The 21,089-nt window shown below is 29.9% G+C and overlaps 1 protein-coding gene across 3 annotated transcripts in view; it reads left to right on the forward strand.

Moving 5' to 3' along the window:
• Positions 1-412: 412 nt before the first annotated feature.
• The window catches only part of LOC132750047 (sodium/potassium/calcium exchanger 3-like), a 30,581-nt gene continuing 9,904 nt past the window's right edge, over positions 413-21,089 (forward strand). The window contains exons 1-4 of one of the 3 annotated variants that reach the window (XM_060739987.1): positions 413-736; positions 18,659-18,853; positions 19,397-19,480; positions 20,241-20,344. In XM_060739987.1, coding sequence (XP_060595970.1) covers positions 499-736; positions 18,659-18,853; positions 19,397-19,480; positions 20,241-20,344 — 621 coding nt within the window. In that variant the 5' untranslated portion in view covers positions 413-498. The remainder of the gene's footprint in view (positions 737-18,658; positions 18,854-19,396; positions 19,481-20,240; positions 20,345-21,089) is intronic. The other 2 variants (XM_060739986.1, XM_060739988.1) reach the window with 2 other exon arrangements.

Genomic DNA, 21,089 nt, shown 5'->3' on the forward strand with positions numbered 1-21,089 from the left:
GATATGGACTATTTCTTCAATACCGTTTTTTGAGTATTTGAGTAAGTAGGGAGAGGGTTGGCATGATTGCAGTTAATTGTAAATGGTCGGTTAGGCATAAAATTTAAAAAAAAGAGACCAAATAAAACGATAAAATGTGCTATGTTTAAACATAAATGTTGATATCAAAGTCATTAGAATAAAAGAACAAAATATCACCAGCATGCATGCTTTTACCTCATCGGAATAATGGAATTCGGTTATAGAATTTAAAGCATTTATGATAAAAAATATTTTTTATCAATGTCATTTTTTACTTCAAGTATTGGGAAAATGTGTAATGTTGGTGATAAAGGCCAGACAAAAATCAATGTCAGCGTCCAATTGTTCACTTTTGTCAACTAACGTTATCTTAATTATAGTTATCTTAACGAGATTTAGTCAACTTCAGCATTCGATTCGGTACATTTGCCGACATGATACGATAGTGGGTAGAAAGAATTTATTTCGTTAAAAGGTATGGCTGGGAATAAATTTACTTCAAAATGTAGGAAGAAATTTGAAATTCGTAGATACATATTCGTGGCATTATTTCTGGTTTACGTAGGAGTGACCTGTGCGTCCTTAATCTTAAAATCGGACTACTTGCGGAGGATTTCTGAACATGGAAAAGAGGATTTTAAAAGTAATAAGCTAACTGGGTCTTTACATCGGCTGAAAAGGGATACATTGAATCAAAACCTTACATTTAAGGAAGGTAAGGTTTATATTTCTAACATTTTATCAAAATTTAATATTCAAGGAAAAGCAAATAACTGAATGAATTTTCAACAATTATTTTGCATACAACAAAAGTAATTGCTCCCGCGCTCTAAATATATTTGCATTCTGTCATGATATTTCTATATTATTTCAGTGGCATTAGAAAAGACCTTATAATAAGTTTTGAAATTCATGTGTAGGAAAGTCGATGGTTTCAGCCCTGGCTTCTTTCAAATCTGTCTAAGATATCAAACATATTCTTCACCTGAGCATGGGACTGTTATGCTTATTACCACAACAATAAGAACTAATATGGCATGTATTGACAAATACTTTCAGTAGAATTGTGGTCCCCGTATAATATAAACACGGATATGAACTTACTTTTTCAACAAATTAAAATAAACAAGATAGCGACTTCATGTCCTATATTTCATCACTTGAATGATAGTTGCTTACACAAACTTTTAAAGTATTTAAGTGTGAAGTTGAATGTCGAAATATAAATCAATTAACATGTACATTGTCCTTACAATAGCAGTAGTCTATCCTAAAAATATCTCTTCCAACTGAATAAATAGACTATGTTTACATTTAGTTCATAACCGAGATTATCAAAACTCATTTATTCTGCTGATAAAGCTAGTTGTAAATGTCATATCAGGGTTATTTTACGTCAATGTTGTTAAATAACCTATCACATGTGTTTGATGTACATGTTTCACCAAACAGTACTCGAGATATCGTGTTAATAAACAATAGAGTACATCTAATTTTTAATAATCTTATAGAAAGGTAACACTAAACAGGTAAAGCTCACACCGCTATTGTCTATCGAATCTTTCGATGGCTCGACTTAACTTTTATGTTTATCTACGTTTCTTTTTGCTGACGTAAACTTTGATGTTAAATAGATAGATATACAGTAAAAACCCTCAGTTAAGACCACCATCGCGACTGGACCAATGTAGTCATAATTTCAGGGTGGTCCTAATTGTGGCTATTCTTATCATTGTTACACACTCTATGACTATGGTCTATTTAAGTCATTTTGTATGAACAAACACTGTGTACGATGTACCTTTAGATCCTCTAATAAGAAGTTTTCAATTGTAAAGTGCATTTTGTGCTCTTTAATTGACCATAAAATAATCTATATGTCTGTTGCATTAAATTTTCTAAGAATCATGTATTCTAGATTAGATTGTCAATATGCTTTGCACATCAGTGACGGGAAATAAATTCGTTTTTTTTTCTTCATATTGTTTGCTTTAAAAATAAATCTTATGCCTCGTAAACGTTATCACACACACACTTTATAACATATATGGAAATCCAAATAGTTTTCAACTTGAGTTGAGTTTTAACTGTCCATCTTTGATATCAACTCGCTATATAGATAACATATACATGTATATCACTTTATACATGTATAATATTAATATACAATACAGTACTGTATATAGTATAGTATATAGAAAGATATGAGTTTGTATAATGATACTTTGAAAGGATTTGTATTCCATATATGTCAGTTTTTGTATAAAGAAAAAGAAATGAACAAAAATAACACTTTTTAACAGTATTTTAATTAATTTCGATCATTTTAAATAACAATGACATTTTGAAATTTTAGACAAATTGATTTTTAATTTAAAATGACATGCTGCGATTAAGGATTGGTGTCGTTTGCCTTCAATAGCTAAATACAGAATCCCTAAAGAAAGCATTCAAACATCAAACATTCAAACCAATGTAAAATAGTCTTGATTATTCGTGCTTTCCTTATTTGTAACCAGATTAGGTGCTATGCAATTTAAATGACAATAAACAAATGGGAAACGATATATAGTATACTATAGTAGACACTTGTTAATATCTTATTGTGTAAGAATATTCAAGTACATAAGAGGTACTTTTTATGTCACATTTGAGGAGATATTTTGAAAGAAAAGTTTAAATTGTAATTTAAGCACATTGTTAGTGTGTTGTGATAATCCTTTTCGCTTACATATACGTAAAAGTACTATTATGAGAAGCTTTCAAAATTAAACCACTATTTAATTACCTCGTTAAAACACAAGTTAATGTCATGTTTTAAGTGTTCTGAAAATTAAGGCAACTATTTCTTAACATTAAAATTTGTATAGACATTTTCGAAACTGTCAATGTAAGTATAAGTGGAGGCGTTAAAGTAAACAAATTCATATCGTTCTTTGAAATATTGTCATGCTGCATTAATGTCAATAAGTATTTTCAGATCAGACATTTTATGTTGATACCTTTATGACAAAATGATTTAATTTGTAAAGTCTCCGATTTCATATATGCGTTTCTGAAGTTCTGTTTCACAATAAATTGCGTTGCTCATTTTTGACTTCAAATTTACATATTTTCTCAATAGTCTTCTTCTTACAAATTTGGTTTTAACGTAGTCTCGGATTGACTTAATCAGTAAATTTTATGTCTAATCACATTGTTCGTCTTGCAATTGTTCATTACGCTCCCTATACTATAAACTATTGATAAAAAGCAATAAAGCAATAGCTGATTCGGTAGTCAATTGATAGGCTACATTCATTCCATATGACTGATTCTAATTATACGGTGCGTATTGTTTGATCAGCATCAACTTCATGAGAAGCCTCAGAATATAATTTGCCTTCGGTGTTTTTAGTCATTTTTATTCAATGTGCTTAACAATGCGTCTTGTTTCATTGGTGACTGTTTTATAAATTCATACTAGTGATAAAAGTGTTGAAATTGACGACAAACACATAATTGAAATTGACGACAAACACACATTAATGATAAACCTGTTAAGGTTGACAACAAATACACGAATGAGAAACATGTTGAGGTTGACAACACACACACACACTTATTATTGATGCATTGCAGTAAACGATCATACACAATCTTGTGGTTGACAAAAACACACACAAATGATAAACATATTGAAGTTGACGATGATAAACATGTTAAAGTTGACGACAAACATTTTGAATGATAAACGTATTGCAGTTGACTACGATAAAAAAATGTTGAAGTTGACAACAAAAATAACGTTATATTTAACGTGTTAGATTTGACAACAAAAACAAAAATATTGAGTTAGAGAAAAACTGAATTCCTTTTTAAAAATGACGACAAACTTAATCACATGCATAAGTAAGACATGTCATTGATTTTGTTATTTTTGTCTGTATATTAGAATGTATCAAATCAACAATAGCACAGCCAAGTGCTACTAACTGTTGAAGGTTGCCCATTATGAATCAATACGGTGTTTGTTGCTGAATTTTGCAGTTCTATCTCCGAATTGTTGATGTCGACCAAATATTACCAAATACTTAGCACTACATAGACGGTGTAAGATAAGTTTTCAAAATGTTGAAACATACATAAGCTCAATCGTAATGTACCTGTTGTTTCCACTGCTATTGATATTTTGGATTTTGTCTGCACATGTCTAATTTTGCTCTATTGTATTACTTTTTATCTAAGCTATTACCATGGTAATTGGCTGCATGAATAATAATAACTTTATGCAGACATTTTATATCTGCACTTGTATCCAAGATCACGGACAAGAAGATAAATTCCTTACATCAACTTGGTTACATGTAAGAATGTGTTTCTTTGAAATCGTAATTGAAAATAAAAAAAGCTTTGAACGTTGAATTAGCTATTCCTTAAAGAGTTTTCGTACTCATTAGCATAAGGTTAAATTGGTTTAAAATTACTACTGCGCTTGAGATTGATTGCGTGTAAGCAGAATTACCTTTAATATCTTCCTAAAATAACTTGAATCTTAGTTTGAGTAGTCACCGCTTGAACATTTGAAGGAACAGTAAGGATTATTTTCATTATTCAGAAAGGGTAGAAATGTGTTAAATAATGTGTAACAATTGATTTAGAACATGCAAAATGCTCAAAGGCACTCCTACATGCCAACAAATAAATATATGCAAAAGGGTATAAAAATGTTTTTTCGACAAAGTGACATGAAAAAGTCCAAAAGTCAAGGATATTGTTTGTTTCCAAAAGAACGTGTTTTTCATGTTTGTATGTTTTATGTCCCTTTATTATTTTGTGTAATTCATAGCAGTTGATAATTATTTACAAAACGGAACAAAAGAAATGACACTATCAGATTATCAAAAAAAGGAGAAATTTTGACAACATACATAACTAGCAAAGAGCCTGAGAATCAGTAAAGACCTTTTTAAATCTTGGGACTGCAATATTTCACTAGTGTTGAGATTGTTAAGATAACGGTATAAGCTGTAGACTTCATATGAATCACTTTGCTAATTAATAAATAATATAAATGTTACATTATTTGATAACACACAGACTTTACTGTATTTGCCAATAATATTGTTGTTTTTTTTGCATATTTAGTATTATATTAAAAAAGGAAAATCAACTTTTATGTTCCATCCCTTTAAGTGTGCTGCTTGTTGCAGGGGTACAGTGTTTTAAACACTGGTCAAAATTATTAATGACCTTTCCTCAGTTTCTTTTTTGTGGTCGATAAAATTATAAATCCATGACGTTATCTTTGTTTTCCTCATTTACTTACATATTAGGAACATTATTTGATAACACATAGACTTTACCGTATTGTTGTTGGTTTGTTGGCATATTTTGTAAAGTCAAAAATAAAATCAACTTTTTATGTTCCATCACTTAAGTGTGCTGCTTGTTACAAAGTTACAATGTTTTAAACAATGGTCTTATATTATTAATGACCTTTTCCTCAGTTTACTTTTTTGTGTGTTTCCTGAAATAAATCAGATAAAATTATAAGGATCCCATTGTTACCGTTATCTTTTGTATGATTTCTTAAGTTTTTCAACAAAGACATATTAGGAAAGTCGGTAAAAATAATGCAGTAGTTTTAAAATATGATTTGGAATTAACTTTAATTTACAGGAAGGTCGTGGACACATATTTGTGACATTATTCCTGGCTTACGTAGGAGTGACTTGTATGTCTCTAATATGAAAATCGGACTACTTAAAGAGGATTCCGAACATGAAAAAGAGGATTCAGAACAAGAAAAAGAGAATTAAAAATGTAATAAGCTAACCGGGTAGTTAAACCGATTGTATACGGACAGATTAAGTATAAACCTCACGATTGAGGAAGGTATGGAATGACTTTAGGTTACCAAATCAATTTTGATTTGCTTGTTGTATAAGAGCCACATAGAAGAGAAGTTTATAAAATTCAATATTATATTTTCGTTTTGAAGTATCAGCATATGACTTAATATCAAATGATAAATGTTTAATGCTGAAAAATCTGCTTTATCTTATTTCAAATATTTAGTTCGGTATAGCGAGTAATTTACAGTTTACGATTTGATTTACACTGGTGTAAAAACATTTCATGACACTTAACACAAACAGTTTGTTTACATTTAGGTCATAATCGAAGTAATCTGAATTTCATTCTACAGATTCTTTATGATGACTGGTTTAGCTTTGTGATACTTTAGATACATTAACTTAAAGTTATTTATAACTGTGAAATAAACTTGTCGGATGTGTCTGACCGAACAATGTGCAATGTTGAAAAAAATAAAAAAAGGCGACCTTTACATCAAGCTGACATCAAAAATATTATGTCTGCCTCCAAAACTGTCATATTAATGAATGTTATTTCAGATTTTAGTAGGATACATCACTCAGGCATTAGGCACTACTTTATATCAAAGGCTAAATCACCTTATATTAGTAATAAAGAAGTGTTTTACGAAAACACAAGACAAATGATAACACTTGGCAGAAGTTTACTTAATGTGCGAAAGTAGTTTTATCTTTTTGGATCGATAATTTAGACAGATTCAAGTCATAAAATAAATCGAAATATTATTATCATTATTAATTATTTTTGTCTATTTTTCTACAATTTTAGAAACTCTTAGAAATTGAGTCCTCTTTGGGCTCCACTGTTTGCCTTAGATAGTATACTGACACGAGATCTAGCACGTAACAAATGTACGTATACATGCCACCATTTTCATAAGTATTATAAAGTTTAAAAAAATATCTTGAGCCTCATTTGCAAACTTGAGTCTTCTATGTTAAATATACAACTTTAGTTAATTCATAAAAATGAAAGAAAAAAAAAAGAAACATGATTATTTTCTGAAAATGAAAGAAAACGTTTTATTTTTTTATTTTATATACTAAAGAAATTATCAGCATTTAATCATTTTAATTTGACCTAGAAATATAGTGGACGACCATTGTCTATTGCAATATTTATGGAAATCCCTTAGTGCATAACTTTTGTTCAGTTTGTACCACAGGGAAATTAGAAACAGATAAATGTGTATTACAAGATTGCATGTTTTGATTAAGGAAAGCACCGGCGGCGGCTCTTAATGAATAGATAATACTATAAATCGTTCGTGCCTTCCTTACACGTGGTCAGATTTAGTGCGACGCAATTACTTTGTGTACTTTAATCGGCCATAAACTGATGTATCGCAATTTTCCACTAGACACGCAATGTGTTTATATCATTTGACGGTTGCTTATTTCAAATTCTGAGGCTGATTTAATGATATTCCAATGCAAAGATTTGATGTCACGTATAGGAGATACTTTACGAGAGTGATTTGAGAGCTGAACTTCAAAGCACGTTAATTTAGATTGTTGTTACGAATTTTTGAGACATAACCTTGGGACGTCTGTTTCATTTATGTACTTTAGGGGCTTTCGATATTCTTGAAATATTGAATTATTATTTTATCAAATACAGGACTTAATATTTCTACAAGCCTCCTGAATCAATTTCTAGCGTTTTTAGTACTTAGAACTTCGTTCGCATAATTATAACCGAATGCTTTGCTATGCTTGAATCATATACATGTATAAGAAAAGAAGATTTGATTTATTTTATTTAGTTTTCAACGTCTTAGATATTCATTGTTGTAATATTAGATGATGCATATTAGATAATAGGTATTGAGTTTCATGTTTCATATTGACGTTGATGGATAGTTTACCGTGTGCATTATAATGTTATTAGAGAAAAACGGAATCCCTATAGAACGCCCAAAACGGCAAAACTGAATCTTTTGCAGGCTCGGTTTGAATTAACCTGTTCATGGACGGCACAGGAAGTGAATCTTCCGTCCATGCCCCATAGCACCGGCTAAAATATGGAAATGGTGAACTTTTGAAACATCCTCAGATGTGTTCATACAACGCTTATCATGGTGCCTTCAACTGGACACGTTAGAGCCATTTCATGAAAAGTGCAGCGTATGGTCACCAAGTAAAAGATGTGTGTGCCCTAAAAGAGAAAACAATTGGTGGAACTAAATTAAGTAAAATTTTGAAAAGAGATCAGAGGTTATGAAGCCTGCATATCACAGGACAAATTCTAAAATCAGACAACATAGTATGAAACACATACTTTCCCTTTTAAAGAAGAGAAAGATGTACTCATTTTAGCGTCAATGTGCCTGTAAGCCTGTTATAAAAAAGACATTTTAAACGATTTGTCTGCGGCTTTTAACTGCTTTCATAAACCTTACAATAATGTCGCATCGTTTTTGTTTCCTTTTTGAAAAAATAGGCTTCGAATGTTTCAAAATGAACTTAAAGAGAGAACACAATATTACAAGCGTCTATTCTAAACTTCAAAATTAGTATAATTTGAGAAAGTTCTCTTCTATCTAAGCAAAAGCACTATAAAAAGAGACATTTAAGGTCCATCGATCAAAAGTATTGATATATATTGGCTAATAAAGTTTTCAGGCTAGACGATATTTGAAACTAATAAGCTTGATATAGATATGATAATTGTACTATACTTAATTTTATTTCCATTTCTAGGAAATTTTGTCATGAAAATTAAGTATCTTTTATTCATTTTATATTTTTTATTTATGCATTTAGACGTTGTGCCCTTTATAAATACAGAAGACCCATTAAAGACAGTGTCATTTATTTGTTTATTTATTTATTTTTATTGATTTATTTATAAAAATTTATTTATTGAAATTTATTTACATTAAAAATGTATAATACTACAAATATAATTGTTTGAATTCCAAAAAGGTACTTCAAAAAGCATGTTAGAAATTAATGATGATAGTAAATTGCCTTTAAATACACGAAATAATTGTTAAACGTATAAAATCTTACATTAAGTAGCAGAATAATATTTTGTTATGGAACATCTAATTCTGTATACGTACAATATTAATGATTGTGTGTTTTATATCAGAGACAATGTATGTTACATATCTCTCGAGAATCGAATCGACCATAAGATTTATAGAACCAATGAAATTTTACTGTTGATAAAGTTTATAAAATATTTTATAACATATTGCTCTGTATCACTAAACGAACGAGTCTGAAGCTCATTTTTCTAAATAGTTCAAGAAATTCTGTTACCCATGATATAGCGGTTTGATGGTTCCAATTAACCAGTTTTCTTTGTAACTTTTGTAAACTTGGGTTATATACAGACTGCATTATCTCAAAATGTGATATATTCAACAATTTCATGCTTTAATCTCAGTGCTGCTTTTGCTATTTGGGTGTTACATTTGATTACCACGAAAGCTGTAATAAGGAAATAAATTGGTCTCATTGACCATTTGATTGGATACTTTTCAATTATGGAGCTGTTTCTTAATTAAAGCTGCCCGTATTGATTGTATACATACGCCACCTTGAATGTATTTCATGAACGCAAGTGGCCTTATGTCGTGTTGGTAATTGATTTTTTTCTTTCTTTTGGCTGACCCTCTCTAAATTTCCACTACTTTAAATGACCTTTGTCACTACTTTTTCTTTATTAAGAAAATTGAAGAAGAAAGAATTATACTGCTTATTTCTCAATACAGACACACATTATGCTAATTCTGTAGAAAAAAAGAGAGTCAGAAAATATTGAAGATACTTTGAAAAGTAAAAAAGTTTTAAATAAAAGCCATGTATAACGCCCCAAGCGCCGACTTAAGAAGAATTCAACATTTGAAGATAGTAATGGTGAAATTTTAAATTGAAAAAGTCCTCGGAAACATTGAAAATGACAATTTTATATAAAATTGTAGACTCGGTCAGATTGAGTCTGTTCATGAGAAAAGCTGTACAAGTGCAACATCCCTCGAGCCCTTTTGCAAGCCATTTATACTCAAGTATACCGAGCGTAGCATACAATAGGTAATCTTAATTTGTACAAACAACATGCAGCAATAATCACTACTTAAGCAGGATAAAAATGAAGAAGAATCAACGCCTTTATACCTCGATTAGCATATACAGTATAAATGAGATATGGGACAATTCTCTTTCCAAACATAAACACGTTAAAGCTTTCATGGCCTACAAATAAAGCTCGCACAATCATTCGTTTTGCAAAGTTAAATTTGTAAATCTGTAAATTTGTAAAAGTTTTATCAGAATATCAAGTGTGTCTATTGCTGTCGTCTTTTGTCCTCGAATGTTTAATTGATTCCTTTTTTGTTCCACAAATCTGGATTGTTCCAGGAAGTATCGACAATAATGCAAACACAAAACTGTGTCTAATCAGATTTTTCCTTCTTAATTCTTAGCTACGAATTGAAACAGTAAAATGGATAAAGCAGCTCTAATTCATGCACGTTTTACTTTGTACGAAACATTAAGAATTGTTCTTATATAAAGTGACACAAGCCGAATGCGCTTAATATTCACATTTATTACATATAATTAGGGTATACAAGAATATCACTTACACCATTATAAGAGGAGTAATTGGATTCAAGTTTTAAATTTACAATCGTCCTCTCGGATCATGAAAAAAATTATGGTGAATCAATGATTTGTTTTAAGATGACATGCTCAATCAATGTGTTGACAAGCTAGTAAAATTGATTGAAACGTCTGGTTGTATTGAATAATGGTTACATTGATAATGAGATAGTGATGGCATTAATTGACTTGTCCTTTTATAAATACTTCAGCAAAGACTGATAAAGCAATTTAATTACAAAAACATTGAACAAATAAAACCCAATCTTTTGCAATTAATACATGTATACTTATCATTTACATTTACATAACTAGATATTAAAGTATTAAATTTACATCACCAATAAATAAGAATAAGAATAAATATGTCAGATGTTATGTTTTGTTTGAGAAAAGCTAAGAAAAGAAACAACTGTTAAATGTTAGATATGAACGTTCGTCCAATAACTCACACTTTTTAACGTATAGGAGAATTGTACAATATATCAAATCCAACAAAATATTTTCATTATTGTGTTTTAAGTTGATCAAAAACGCTAATTTTAAGTTATTTCAAATGCTGTAATACTGTAAGTATTGTTTGCAACGCCAGTAATTACAAAACGGTGATTTCATAACTTTCGTATTTCTCAAGTATTAAGGTTAATACGAGTATAATTATAATAAAATGTAAACAGAATATGGTGTACCTTTGAGACGGTTACCGAAACTATTTGTCTGTCATTATTCATGCTTGACTGTCTGTATGTCTCTGCATGAATACGTTCTTGTCTCAGACTAATAAAATGCCTACATTTGTGTATTAAGGGATATAAAACTATATTGGACTGTCTGCAATTGACAGAATAATTGTTCGTATCTTGAAAAGAATCATACCAAAGTACTTAAAATGAATGAATGATGTTTATCAATTCTCATGAAAGCGAGTGTCAAATGTGCGGAATTCTGGCTTAACCTTTCTTATTATTACAAATTGAGTGTGATATTAAGTCAAGATACTTTCTTTCTTTTTTCAATATCCAGTTGTGCAAAATAACAGAGATACACTGAAAACTGTTGTTTATTGATATTTATAAGGCACATTGTAAATAAAGTGTTACAATCTGTATATGTCTAGTAAGTTATTATTATTATAAATAATTGATCTCTTGAGATACAATAACAGCATAAATTGGTTGTTTTAGCATTTAGATACAATTGACTTCGTGTATTATCCCAAATTTTACCTTAACATCATCTAAAAATTGTCTGAATGATTCTACAATGTTATTTTCTTATTAAATGAAATCTGATAAATTACTAGGTTTTAAATTCGATATTGATTTTTTTTTCGAAAAATTGACATTTATGAATATATAAGAACAAATCAGATTTCTTTTTAATATAAGCGTTTAAAATGTTCTAGAAATGAGATAGCGGATAAAGTTTGCTAAGACTGGTAAAACAGAACTTTCTTTTTATACAATTTCTTTTCGATATGAGCGTTTTAAATGTTCTAGAAACGAGACAGCGGATTAGGTAAGCTTGTAAAACTGGACTTCCTCTTTATATATATTAAGATGTTTCTTCTTTACCGCCTGTAAAGTACTTGTTGACATGGCTTGATAATGCTGAAACGATGTTCTCTTGTTTTTAAAGTATCTTTAAACGTGTTTTTCATCCAGCTTTTAGTCTCTTACTATCCTGATTGAGCTAACTGTAACTTGATATTCCACTGACGTCATAGTCACCTTTGAGAGTGGTTGCGAACTAAAATAGAAAAAAATATCTGTATTAAGACTCGCTAACGAGTGTCAAACACAATTTGTAATAAGACGGATATTTCCGACACTCTGTGGTTACATATAGATCGTTGATGCTTACTGTGTTTACAATATTTAAAAGCTAATGAACAATGATCTGCAAATGGCTGACAGTCTTTTACGTTAACATAAAAATAATTTTTTGTTTTTGATTTTGTTTTGTTTTGCTCTTTTTTTTTGTTGGGGTCGGGGGAAGGGGCTAATTGTGTTTTTTTGTTGTTTTTTAGTTGTGTTTATAATTTTTTTGGGGTGGATGGGTGGGTTGGCTGAGGAAGGTTCTGTTGTTTTTTGTTTATTTTTTGTCTTTTTTGATTGCTTTATTTGTTATGATGTTGTTGCTTGGTGTTGTTTAATGCATCTGTGATAAGACCTATAGGGAGACCGCATAAGTACAGTGATATTCAGTATAAAAATTTTTATAAATGGTAATGAAAACAAAGGAATCATTACTGTTGCTGTAACAATTCGTTGCCATTTACTCATTTCGTATACTGTTACGGTTTCTATTACAATTAGATAACTCTTGCAGGTTGTTGACAATAAAGCTTTTAGTTCTGGCAATTGAATAATGCTCAAATTTCTAATAGATATTATAAATATATCGCATTGACAAACATATCTGATGAAGTAGTTTCATGAAATGAAAACAGTATTTGTGTTTTAGAAACATTTACTAGTAAACCGAATTTATTTTTTCTTTTGGGTTTTATGCTTGACTTCCGTTCTGATTGTTAAATATTCACAAATGCCTGTGAAAAGTTCTTGAATTATGAAATATAAATACTAATACAATACTGATCAATAAAGGCATTACTAGAAAATAAAATTCAAATATAAATGAAATCTTATTATTCAATAGTTCGTACGTTGACAATGATTCATAACAAACGACAAAAATTAAAAAAATAAGGAAATCGATTACAAACATTTAAGCTGTTTTAAGATGTTGAATGTAAATGATAAATATGAAATGACTATTCATGGTGGAATAAATAAATATGACTTAAGCTTGACAATTCGTTTTGTATTAAGATAATTGTTGACCTAAAGTGACACCATTGATAATGTATCACCCTTGTTACATCTCCTATTGTCTTTTCTAAGACTTTCAGTAGTTGCGTATTTTATTACCCTTCAGGCGACCACAATTAAGTCTGTAAGGCCTAATAAATTGACTTGAAACTTGATATAAAATTGACGTCAACTAACATTTTAGAGTGCCTGCGAGCCAAGAAAAAAAGCATATCCATATAAAAGCTTACTAATGAATGCCAAAAAAAGGTTTTTTATGTTGAAAGTTAATCCGTCACTTTCATGATAAAAATAGAATTTTGACAGTGCTTCATCAAAGATAGTTCAATGTGCTTATCAGTGGTCGTAAAAATGACATGGAATCTGAGTCAATCAATATAACGTTGCTTGGATTTAATTTGTAAAATGCTCTAAATGTAAATGAAGACAATGGATAAGATATTACGGGCATTAATATCAGAATAAGTTGGTTTTTATTGCAGTTTTGTTAAATAATTAGACTCATGGGAGTCGTTCATTATAAAGCTTTTAAACCTGACTGTGAGATGATGCAGAAGCTTTTTGTAAATAATATGGATGAACGACCATTGGAAAACATTACCAAAGACTCAATGAATTGTTATTTTTTATCAGAAATTATACTTACCTGTTACAGGTGAATGTACCAAGAACAGCAGCACAAACCTTACCGTATAACAAACATGCTATAACGAAGTGAAAAAGAAAGGCATGTTTCATGATTGCAATTAATAAAGGAATCATCAGGGTATATTTTTATTGTTGCAGGAAATATCGACAATATTGTCAATACAAAACTGTGTCTTATTAGATTTATTACTTCGCAATTCAAAGCTTAAACTAGAAATGTGTCGTCACGCCACGGATGCCCCCGCATGCAGCCAAAATTTCAGATGTTATAATATTTAGTTCCAAATTTGTTTGCACAATTTTTTTTTCATTTTAAGTTCAATGTCCTTAAAACTATTCAATGTTTACTCAAACCATTTTTATACAAAGTTCAAGCCATTGAAACTAATCAGTGTTAACCTTTTGTAAATTGCCTATTGCACATTTGTAGCCAAAATAATGGCTACATACATTTCCACAAAAGTATGAGTGCTGAAACTGAAAATTTCTTTGACGTATTCATATGTCAAATTTGAGTTGAATGTGTAAAACCTAGAGGAGATTATGAACGGAAACTGAAAATTTCATATTATTTTCAAAGTGAAAGGGGCATAACTCTGCAAAATATCATCGAACCATGACCAAATTCGAACTTGACCTGTGTTTTCTTATTACATATCCATATGTCAAATTTGAGTTGAATGTGTGCAACCGTTACTGAAATAATGAACTGAAACTCATGATGACGAAATGAGAGAATGACGGAACAGGGTAACACTACATGCCCCAGCCATTATATGGCGGGGGCATAAAAATGTGTTAAAACATTAAATTGGATAGAGCAGCTCTAATTGAAGCGCGTTTTAATTTGTATGAAACTTTAGGAAATGTTCTTATATAAAGTAATAGGAGCCGAAAGCGCTTGATATTCACATTCATTACATAGAAAGTATTATTATATGCAAGAATAACACTTACATCTTTAGAAGAGGAGTAATGGGATTCAAGTTTTAAATTTATAATCGTCTCTTGGATCATGAAAATGTTTTATGTTTAAAACTTAATAAATGATTTGTTTCAAGATGACATGCTCATTCAATATGTTGACAAACTATTAAAATTGATTGAAATGTCTGGTTGTATTGGATAATGGTAACATTGATAATGAGATAGTGGTGGCATTAATTGACTTGTCCTTTTAAAATATACTTCAGAAAAGACTGATAAAGCGATTTAATTACAAAAACATTTTTCAAATAAAACCTAAGCTTTTGCATTTAATACATGTATACTTATCATTTACATTTACATAACTAGATATTTAAGTGTTATATTTACGATACCAATAAATAAGAATAAAAATATATGTCAAATGTTATGTTTTATTTGAGAAAACCTAAGTGTTAGATTTGAAAGTACGCTCAATAACTCACATTTTTTAATGTATAGGAGAATTCTACAATAAATCGAATCTAACATTATAAAAATATGTTCATCACTATCATTTTTCTCGTTACAAGTGTATTTTGTTATTTTTTTAATTTTTTGTTTGTTTTTGTTTGGTTTTTTGTTTGTTTGTTGTTTTTTCAAGCGTTATTATAATGTATATATCGTATGAAATGCCAGTGAGTTCATAAAGGTGATTTCATAACCTTCGTATTTTTTCAAGTATGAAGGTTAATATGATAATACTATAATGTAAACTGCATATGTGTGTAACCTTTGAGACGCTTTACCGGAACTATATTTGTCTGTCAGCAATCATGCATGACTGTCTGTATTTCTCTGCATGGATATGTTCTTGTCTAATAAAATGCCTACATTTGTGTATTAAGGGATATAAAACTATATTGGACTGTCTGCAATTGACAGAATATTTTTTTTGTATCTGAAAAAGAATCATACCAAAATACTTAAAATGAATGAATGAGGTTTATCAATTCTAATGAAATTGAGTGTCAAATGTGCGGAACCGTGGCTTTAACCTTTCGTATTATTGCAAATTGAATGTTATATTTTGTAAAGATTGTTAAGATTTTATTTTTCAATATCCAGTTGTGCTTAATTACAGAGATGCATTGTAAAATAATGTATCCCTTGAGATGTAAAACAGCATGAATTGGTTATAAACATTTAAATACAATCGACTTCGTATATTTTCCCAAATTTTACCTTTACATCATCTGAAAATGATCTGTATGATTTTACAATGTTATTTTCTGATAAATGGATTTTGATTATAAACTATTTTTCAAATTCCATATTCATTCATTAAAAGATGACATTTATAAATTAATATTGAATTAAACAAAGCAGATTTCTTTTTAATTCATTTAAACTTTTTAAAGCGTTTAGAATGTTCTAGAAATGAGACAGCGGATAAAGTTTGCTTGTTAAACTGAAACTTCTTGTTAAACAACTTGAGCGTTTTAAATGTTCTAGAAACGAGACAGCGGATAAAGTTAGCTTGTAAAAGTGAGCTTTCTCTTTATACATTTGTTTCTTCTTTGCCGCGTGTAAAGTACTTGTTGACATAGCTTGATAATGCAGAAACGATGCTCTCTCGTTTTTTAAAGTATCTTTAAATGTGTTTATCCTCCAACTTTTAGTCTCTTACTATCCTGATTAAGCTTACTGTAACTTGATATTTCATTGACGTCATTGTCACCTTTTAGAGTGGTTGCGAACAAATACAGAAAAATATCTGTATTAAGACTACCTAACGAGTGCCTAAAACAATTTGTATTAAGACGGATATTTCCGACACTCTGTGGTTAAATATAGATCGTTGATACCTACTGAACAGTGTTTTCAATGTTAAAATAGCTAATGAACTATGATCTGAAGATGCTAATAGTCTTTGTCGTAAACATAAAAATAAAAATGTTTTTGTTTGTCTTTTTTTGTTGTTTTTTTTTGTGTGTGTTTTTATTGTTTTTTTTTTCGGGGGATATATTTTTTTCTATTGATCTTCATTTATTTACTTTTTTGTTTTTTTAAATGTGGTGCTTTTATTGTTTTCTTTTTTGCTTTTAATGCATATGGTGCTGATGAAAACAAAGAAAATCTTACTGTTACTATTCTCCGCCATTTACTCATCTAGTATACCTTTGCGGTTTCTGTTACAATTATTTGACCGTTGCGGGCTGTTGACAATAATGCTTTTAGTCCTGATAATTGCATAATACTCAATTTTTTTTATAAATGTTATGAATATTTCGTCATTGAGAACGTATCTGATGAAGTAGTGTCATAAAATGAAAACAATTTTTGTGTTTTAGAGACATTTACTAGTATACCGATTTTTTTCTTCTTCTGGGTTTCATGCTGGACTTCCGTTTATATTGTTTTAACAATCACAACCATCTGTGAAACGAGTTCTTGAATTATGAAATATAAAAACTAATGCAATACTAATTAATAAACAAATGACTAGTATATAAATATCACATAATAAAATTTAAATATTAATGCAATCTTTTCATTCAATATTACATACGTTCACAATAATTCATAACAAGAGATAATTAAAAAATTTAAAAAGGAAACTGGCAACAATCATTTGGGCTGTTTTATGATGTTAAATGTAAAAATGATAAATATGGTATGACTATTCATGATGGAAAAAATAAGTATGAATTTAGTATGACTATTCGGTTTGTATTGAGATTTTGTTTACCTAAAGTGACCACATGGATAATCACCCTTGTTACATCTCTTCTTGTCGTTTTAAGTCTTTCAGTAGTTGAGTAGGTTTTATCAACCTTTCAGGCGACCACAATTAAGTCTGTAAGGATGAAACTTGATATAAAATTGACGTCAACTTATATTTTAGGAATGACTGTGAGCTAAGAAAAAAAAGCAGATCCGTATTTAAGCTTACTAATGAATGACAAAATAGGTTTTTTATGTTGAAAGTAAATCCGTTATTCTCAGAATAAAAAAAGAATGTTGACAGTGCTTCCTCAAAGATAGTTCAATAGGGTTATCAGAGTGCTTTTTTTTAAATAGATGATATGTACAAGGTCTTAAAAAGTGACATGGAAACAGAGTCAATCAATATAACGTAGCTTGGATTTAATTTGTAAAATGTTCTTAATGTAAATGAAGACAATGGATATGATATTACGGGCATTAATGTTTGTTTTATTGCAGTTTTGTTAAATAATTAGACTCATGGGAGTCGTTCATTATAAAGCTTTTAAACCTGACTGTTCGATGATACAGAAGCTTTTTGTAAGGAATATGGATAAACGACCATTGGAAAGCATTATCGAAGGCTCAATTAACTTTATTTTTAATCAGAAATTATACTTACTTGTTACAGGTCAATAGTGACGGCGTTGCCGAGTAGTTAACGGGTTCAAACCCTGTCAGTGGCAAGCCGTTGTTTCCTTGACCCAGAAATTTTACATTCATTAATTGCTTAATACTGGTGGGTTCCAGAAACGGATTCAATAGTATTTCAATAAGCTTAAAGCTTCCAACACAGTCTAACTAAAATAAATTTGTATAAACAAAACGAACTCCAGCAACCTTACGGTATAACATGCTAAAACGAAATGAACAACACGAGCATGTTTCATGATTGCAATTAATAATGTCATCATCACGTTTTAGTTTGATCAGATTAAATATTGAGTTTCCTTGTCAATAAACAAACAAATTTGAATCTATTTATAGATAATGATGCGGAAGAGGATGAACCTAATTGTACGAAACGTGCTATTGAAGAGTTTCCGGATAATTTCTTCACATTAAAGCAAACAAAGGATGGCGGGATTGCAGCTCATATAGCAATTTCGTTGTACATGTTTGGAGCTCTGGCCATCGTTTGTGATGATTATTTTGTATCGTCTCTTGAAGTCATCTGCGAACGTACGTATGTAGGCAAAACTGATCAATGATAAATTGCGATAATTAATTATTTTATAATTGAGAGAAATAAATATACATTTGATGGACAATTACATCATTTTCAAAGCATTAAACGTATGATATTCATAATCTAGACTAGATTTGCAATACACAAAGAAATATTGTACAAACGCTTTACATTAAATTTTTGTCGTGTTTCCCATCTTTGAAATGATAAAGTACATTTTTTTCTTTTATAAAATTCACATCAAATAGATAGTGATACCTATTACGAATTGGGTTTGAGTTACGACTGCTTGCTTTAAATTGAATGTTTCCTCCATGTGATAAGTTTCTTCAGATGGTATCTTCTTTTTGCACCATTTTGAGCTGTTCCTGGATTTTCCTATTTCCAAAGAAAGCAAATACAGATTCTTTCATTAGGAAGGTTACTAATAAAATGCTACAGATGATGTGTATGTTCGGCCTTATGTATTCACTATGTCAACCCTGAATTTCATATATATGATAAATATATCAATATTATATGTGTTTTTTCATCAGGGTTACAGCTGCAAGAAGATGTTGCTGGGGCCACGTTTATGGCAGCTGGGAGTTCTGCACCGGAGTTCTTTACTTCTGTGATAGGTACGTAATTAATGCTCTGGTGCTTTTCTCCCCTTTTTCTGTTAAAGGTAAACAATCATACTTAAGTTTCCCAAATAAGAACGTAAATTTTAGCAAAACAGAAAAAAGGTTTATTTAGTCGAATGCATAGTACAAAATATAGACATATACAAACAAAATATACAACCAATTCATGGCAACAGTAACCTTATACGAAATATACATGTTATAATGTTTTCGAGAATGTTGTATTTTTTATTCATGGTTTTAATAACTCTTGGTTTTTGTTGACTTTAACAAATGTAATGCGGTATTATAAAGTAAACGTTTCTTCTCTGTTTTCATAAGTTCAGCAAACTTCACCATACTAGGTCTCTTCCAGGAATATATTTTATACTTAGATCATTGAAAATCATAAAATGAAATTCATCTTCAATTGTTAGCTTATCACACAGTTCACATAGTTTATCAAATTGTTGATAAATTGCTTCCACAATCATCACTGAAATTTTGGAAGACTGGATAACCACCTTTTGTTTTCATTATTATTCACTATGTGATTCTTTAAGTGTAAATATGTGTTGTTTATAAATAATCTTGCAAAACACTATTGCACCTGTAATTTTTTAAGTGTGTAATATTATGTGAAATACACGAACGTTATAAACTGGTCATATTTGCAAACATTTGAAATGGAAGTAATACAAATTGAGTAGTTAGAAAGTTGTACATGCTCATATTTTCATTGAGATTTGAAGTATGTTTTATTCTGTGTTTGTAGGTGTATTTATTGCCAAAAATGATGTAGGCGTTGGCACCATTGTCGGGTCTGCAGTTTTCAACATTCTCTTCATAATTGGAACCTGTTCCATTTTTGCCGGAATGGTGCGTAATTTTACTGTTCATGCCGGCGGCTTTTTATGTTTATGCTGTGCATTATTTTGTCATTTTCTTTGTAGGAATATCGCGTTAATTTGAATAGTTGTAGTTTATTTTATTGATTTTCCAACTATTATTTCTCTTAAACTTTTAATGATGTGAACTACTTAATGTACCAAAGGCATGCGTATTTTGTGCAACTGGAAAAATCGCAAGTTTATTCAAGCAAAACATCGAAAAGTGCAGGTTATCTAAATGACTGACACGCATTCTTGCCTCTATATGAATTGAATTTGACTGTAAAAATATTTATTGATAGAAACAAATTGACACTGACATGTTTATATTTTAAAAATGAATAATTTGCCGCTGAAAAATTGTGAGAAAAGTGGAAACACTTTTAGGAAATTAACTCATTCTTGTTAACATAATTTTTAAATTGTGTAGTTACCAATTCAAATATTGCATCATTTTGAATACCTATGTTTGTTTTATATGCTGATTCAAAGCCATCAAAGTTATGCGTATCGTTAAAATCATTGTTGAAACTAATGTTTTTGTTCATACGAATGCATTTGTTTTTGTTGTTTTATACTATTTATTTATTAATTTTAATTTCAATGATAACTTGGCTGATATAATGGTATTGTATAAAATCTTCAACATCATCTATATCATTATCATCAGTAAACAAAAATAAATCTTGTTGTTGTTGTTGTTGTTGTTACTGCGTTATGTAAAATTATAACAC

The sequence above is a fragment of the Ruditapes philippinarum genome, unplaced genomic scaffold, assembly GCF_026571515.1.
Source record: "Ruditapes philippinarum isolate M1 unplaced genomic scaffold, ASM2657151v2 ctg2190_1_1_1_1, whole genome shotgun sequence".
Classification (NCBI taxonomy): Eukaryota; Metazoa; Mollusca; class Bivalvia; order Venerida; family Veneridae; genus Ruditapes; species Ruditapes philippinarum.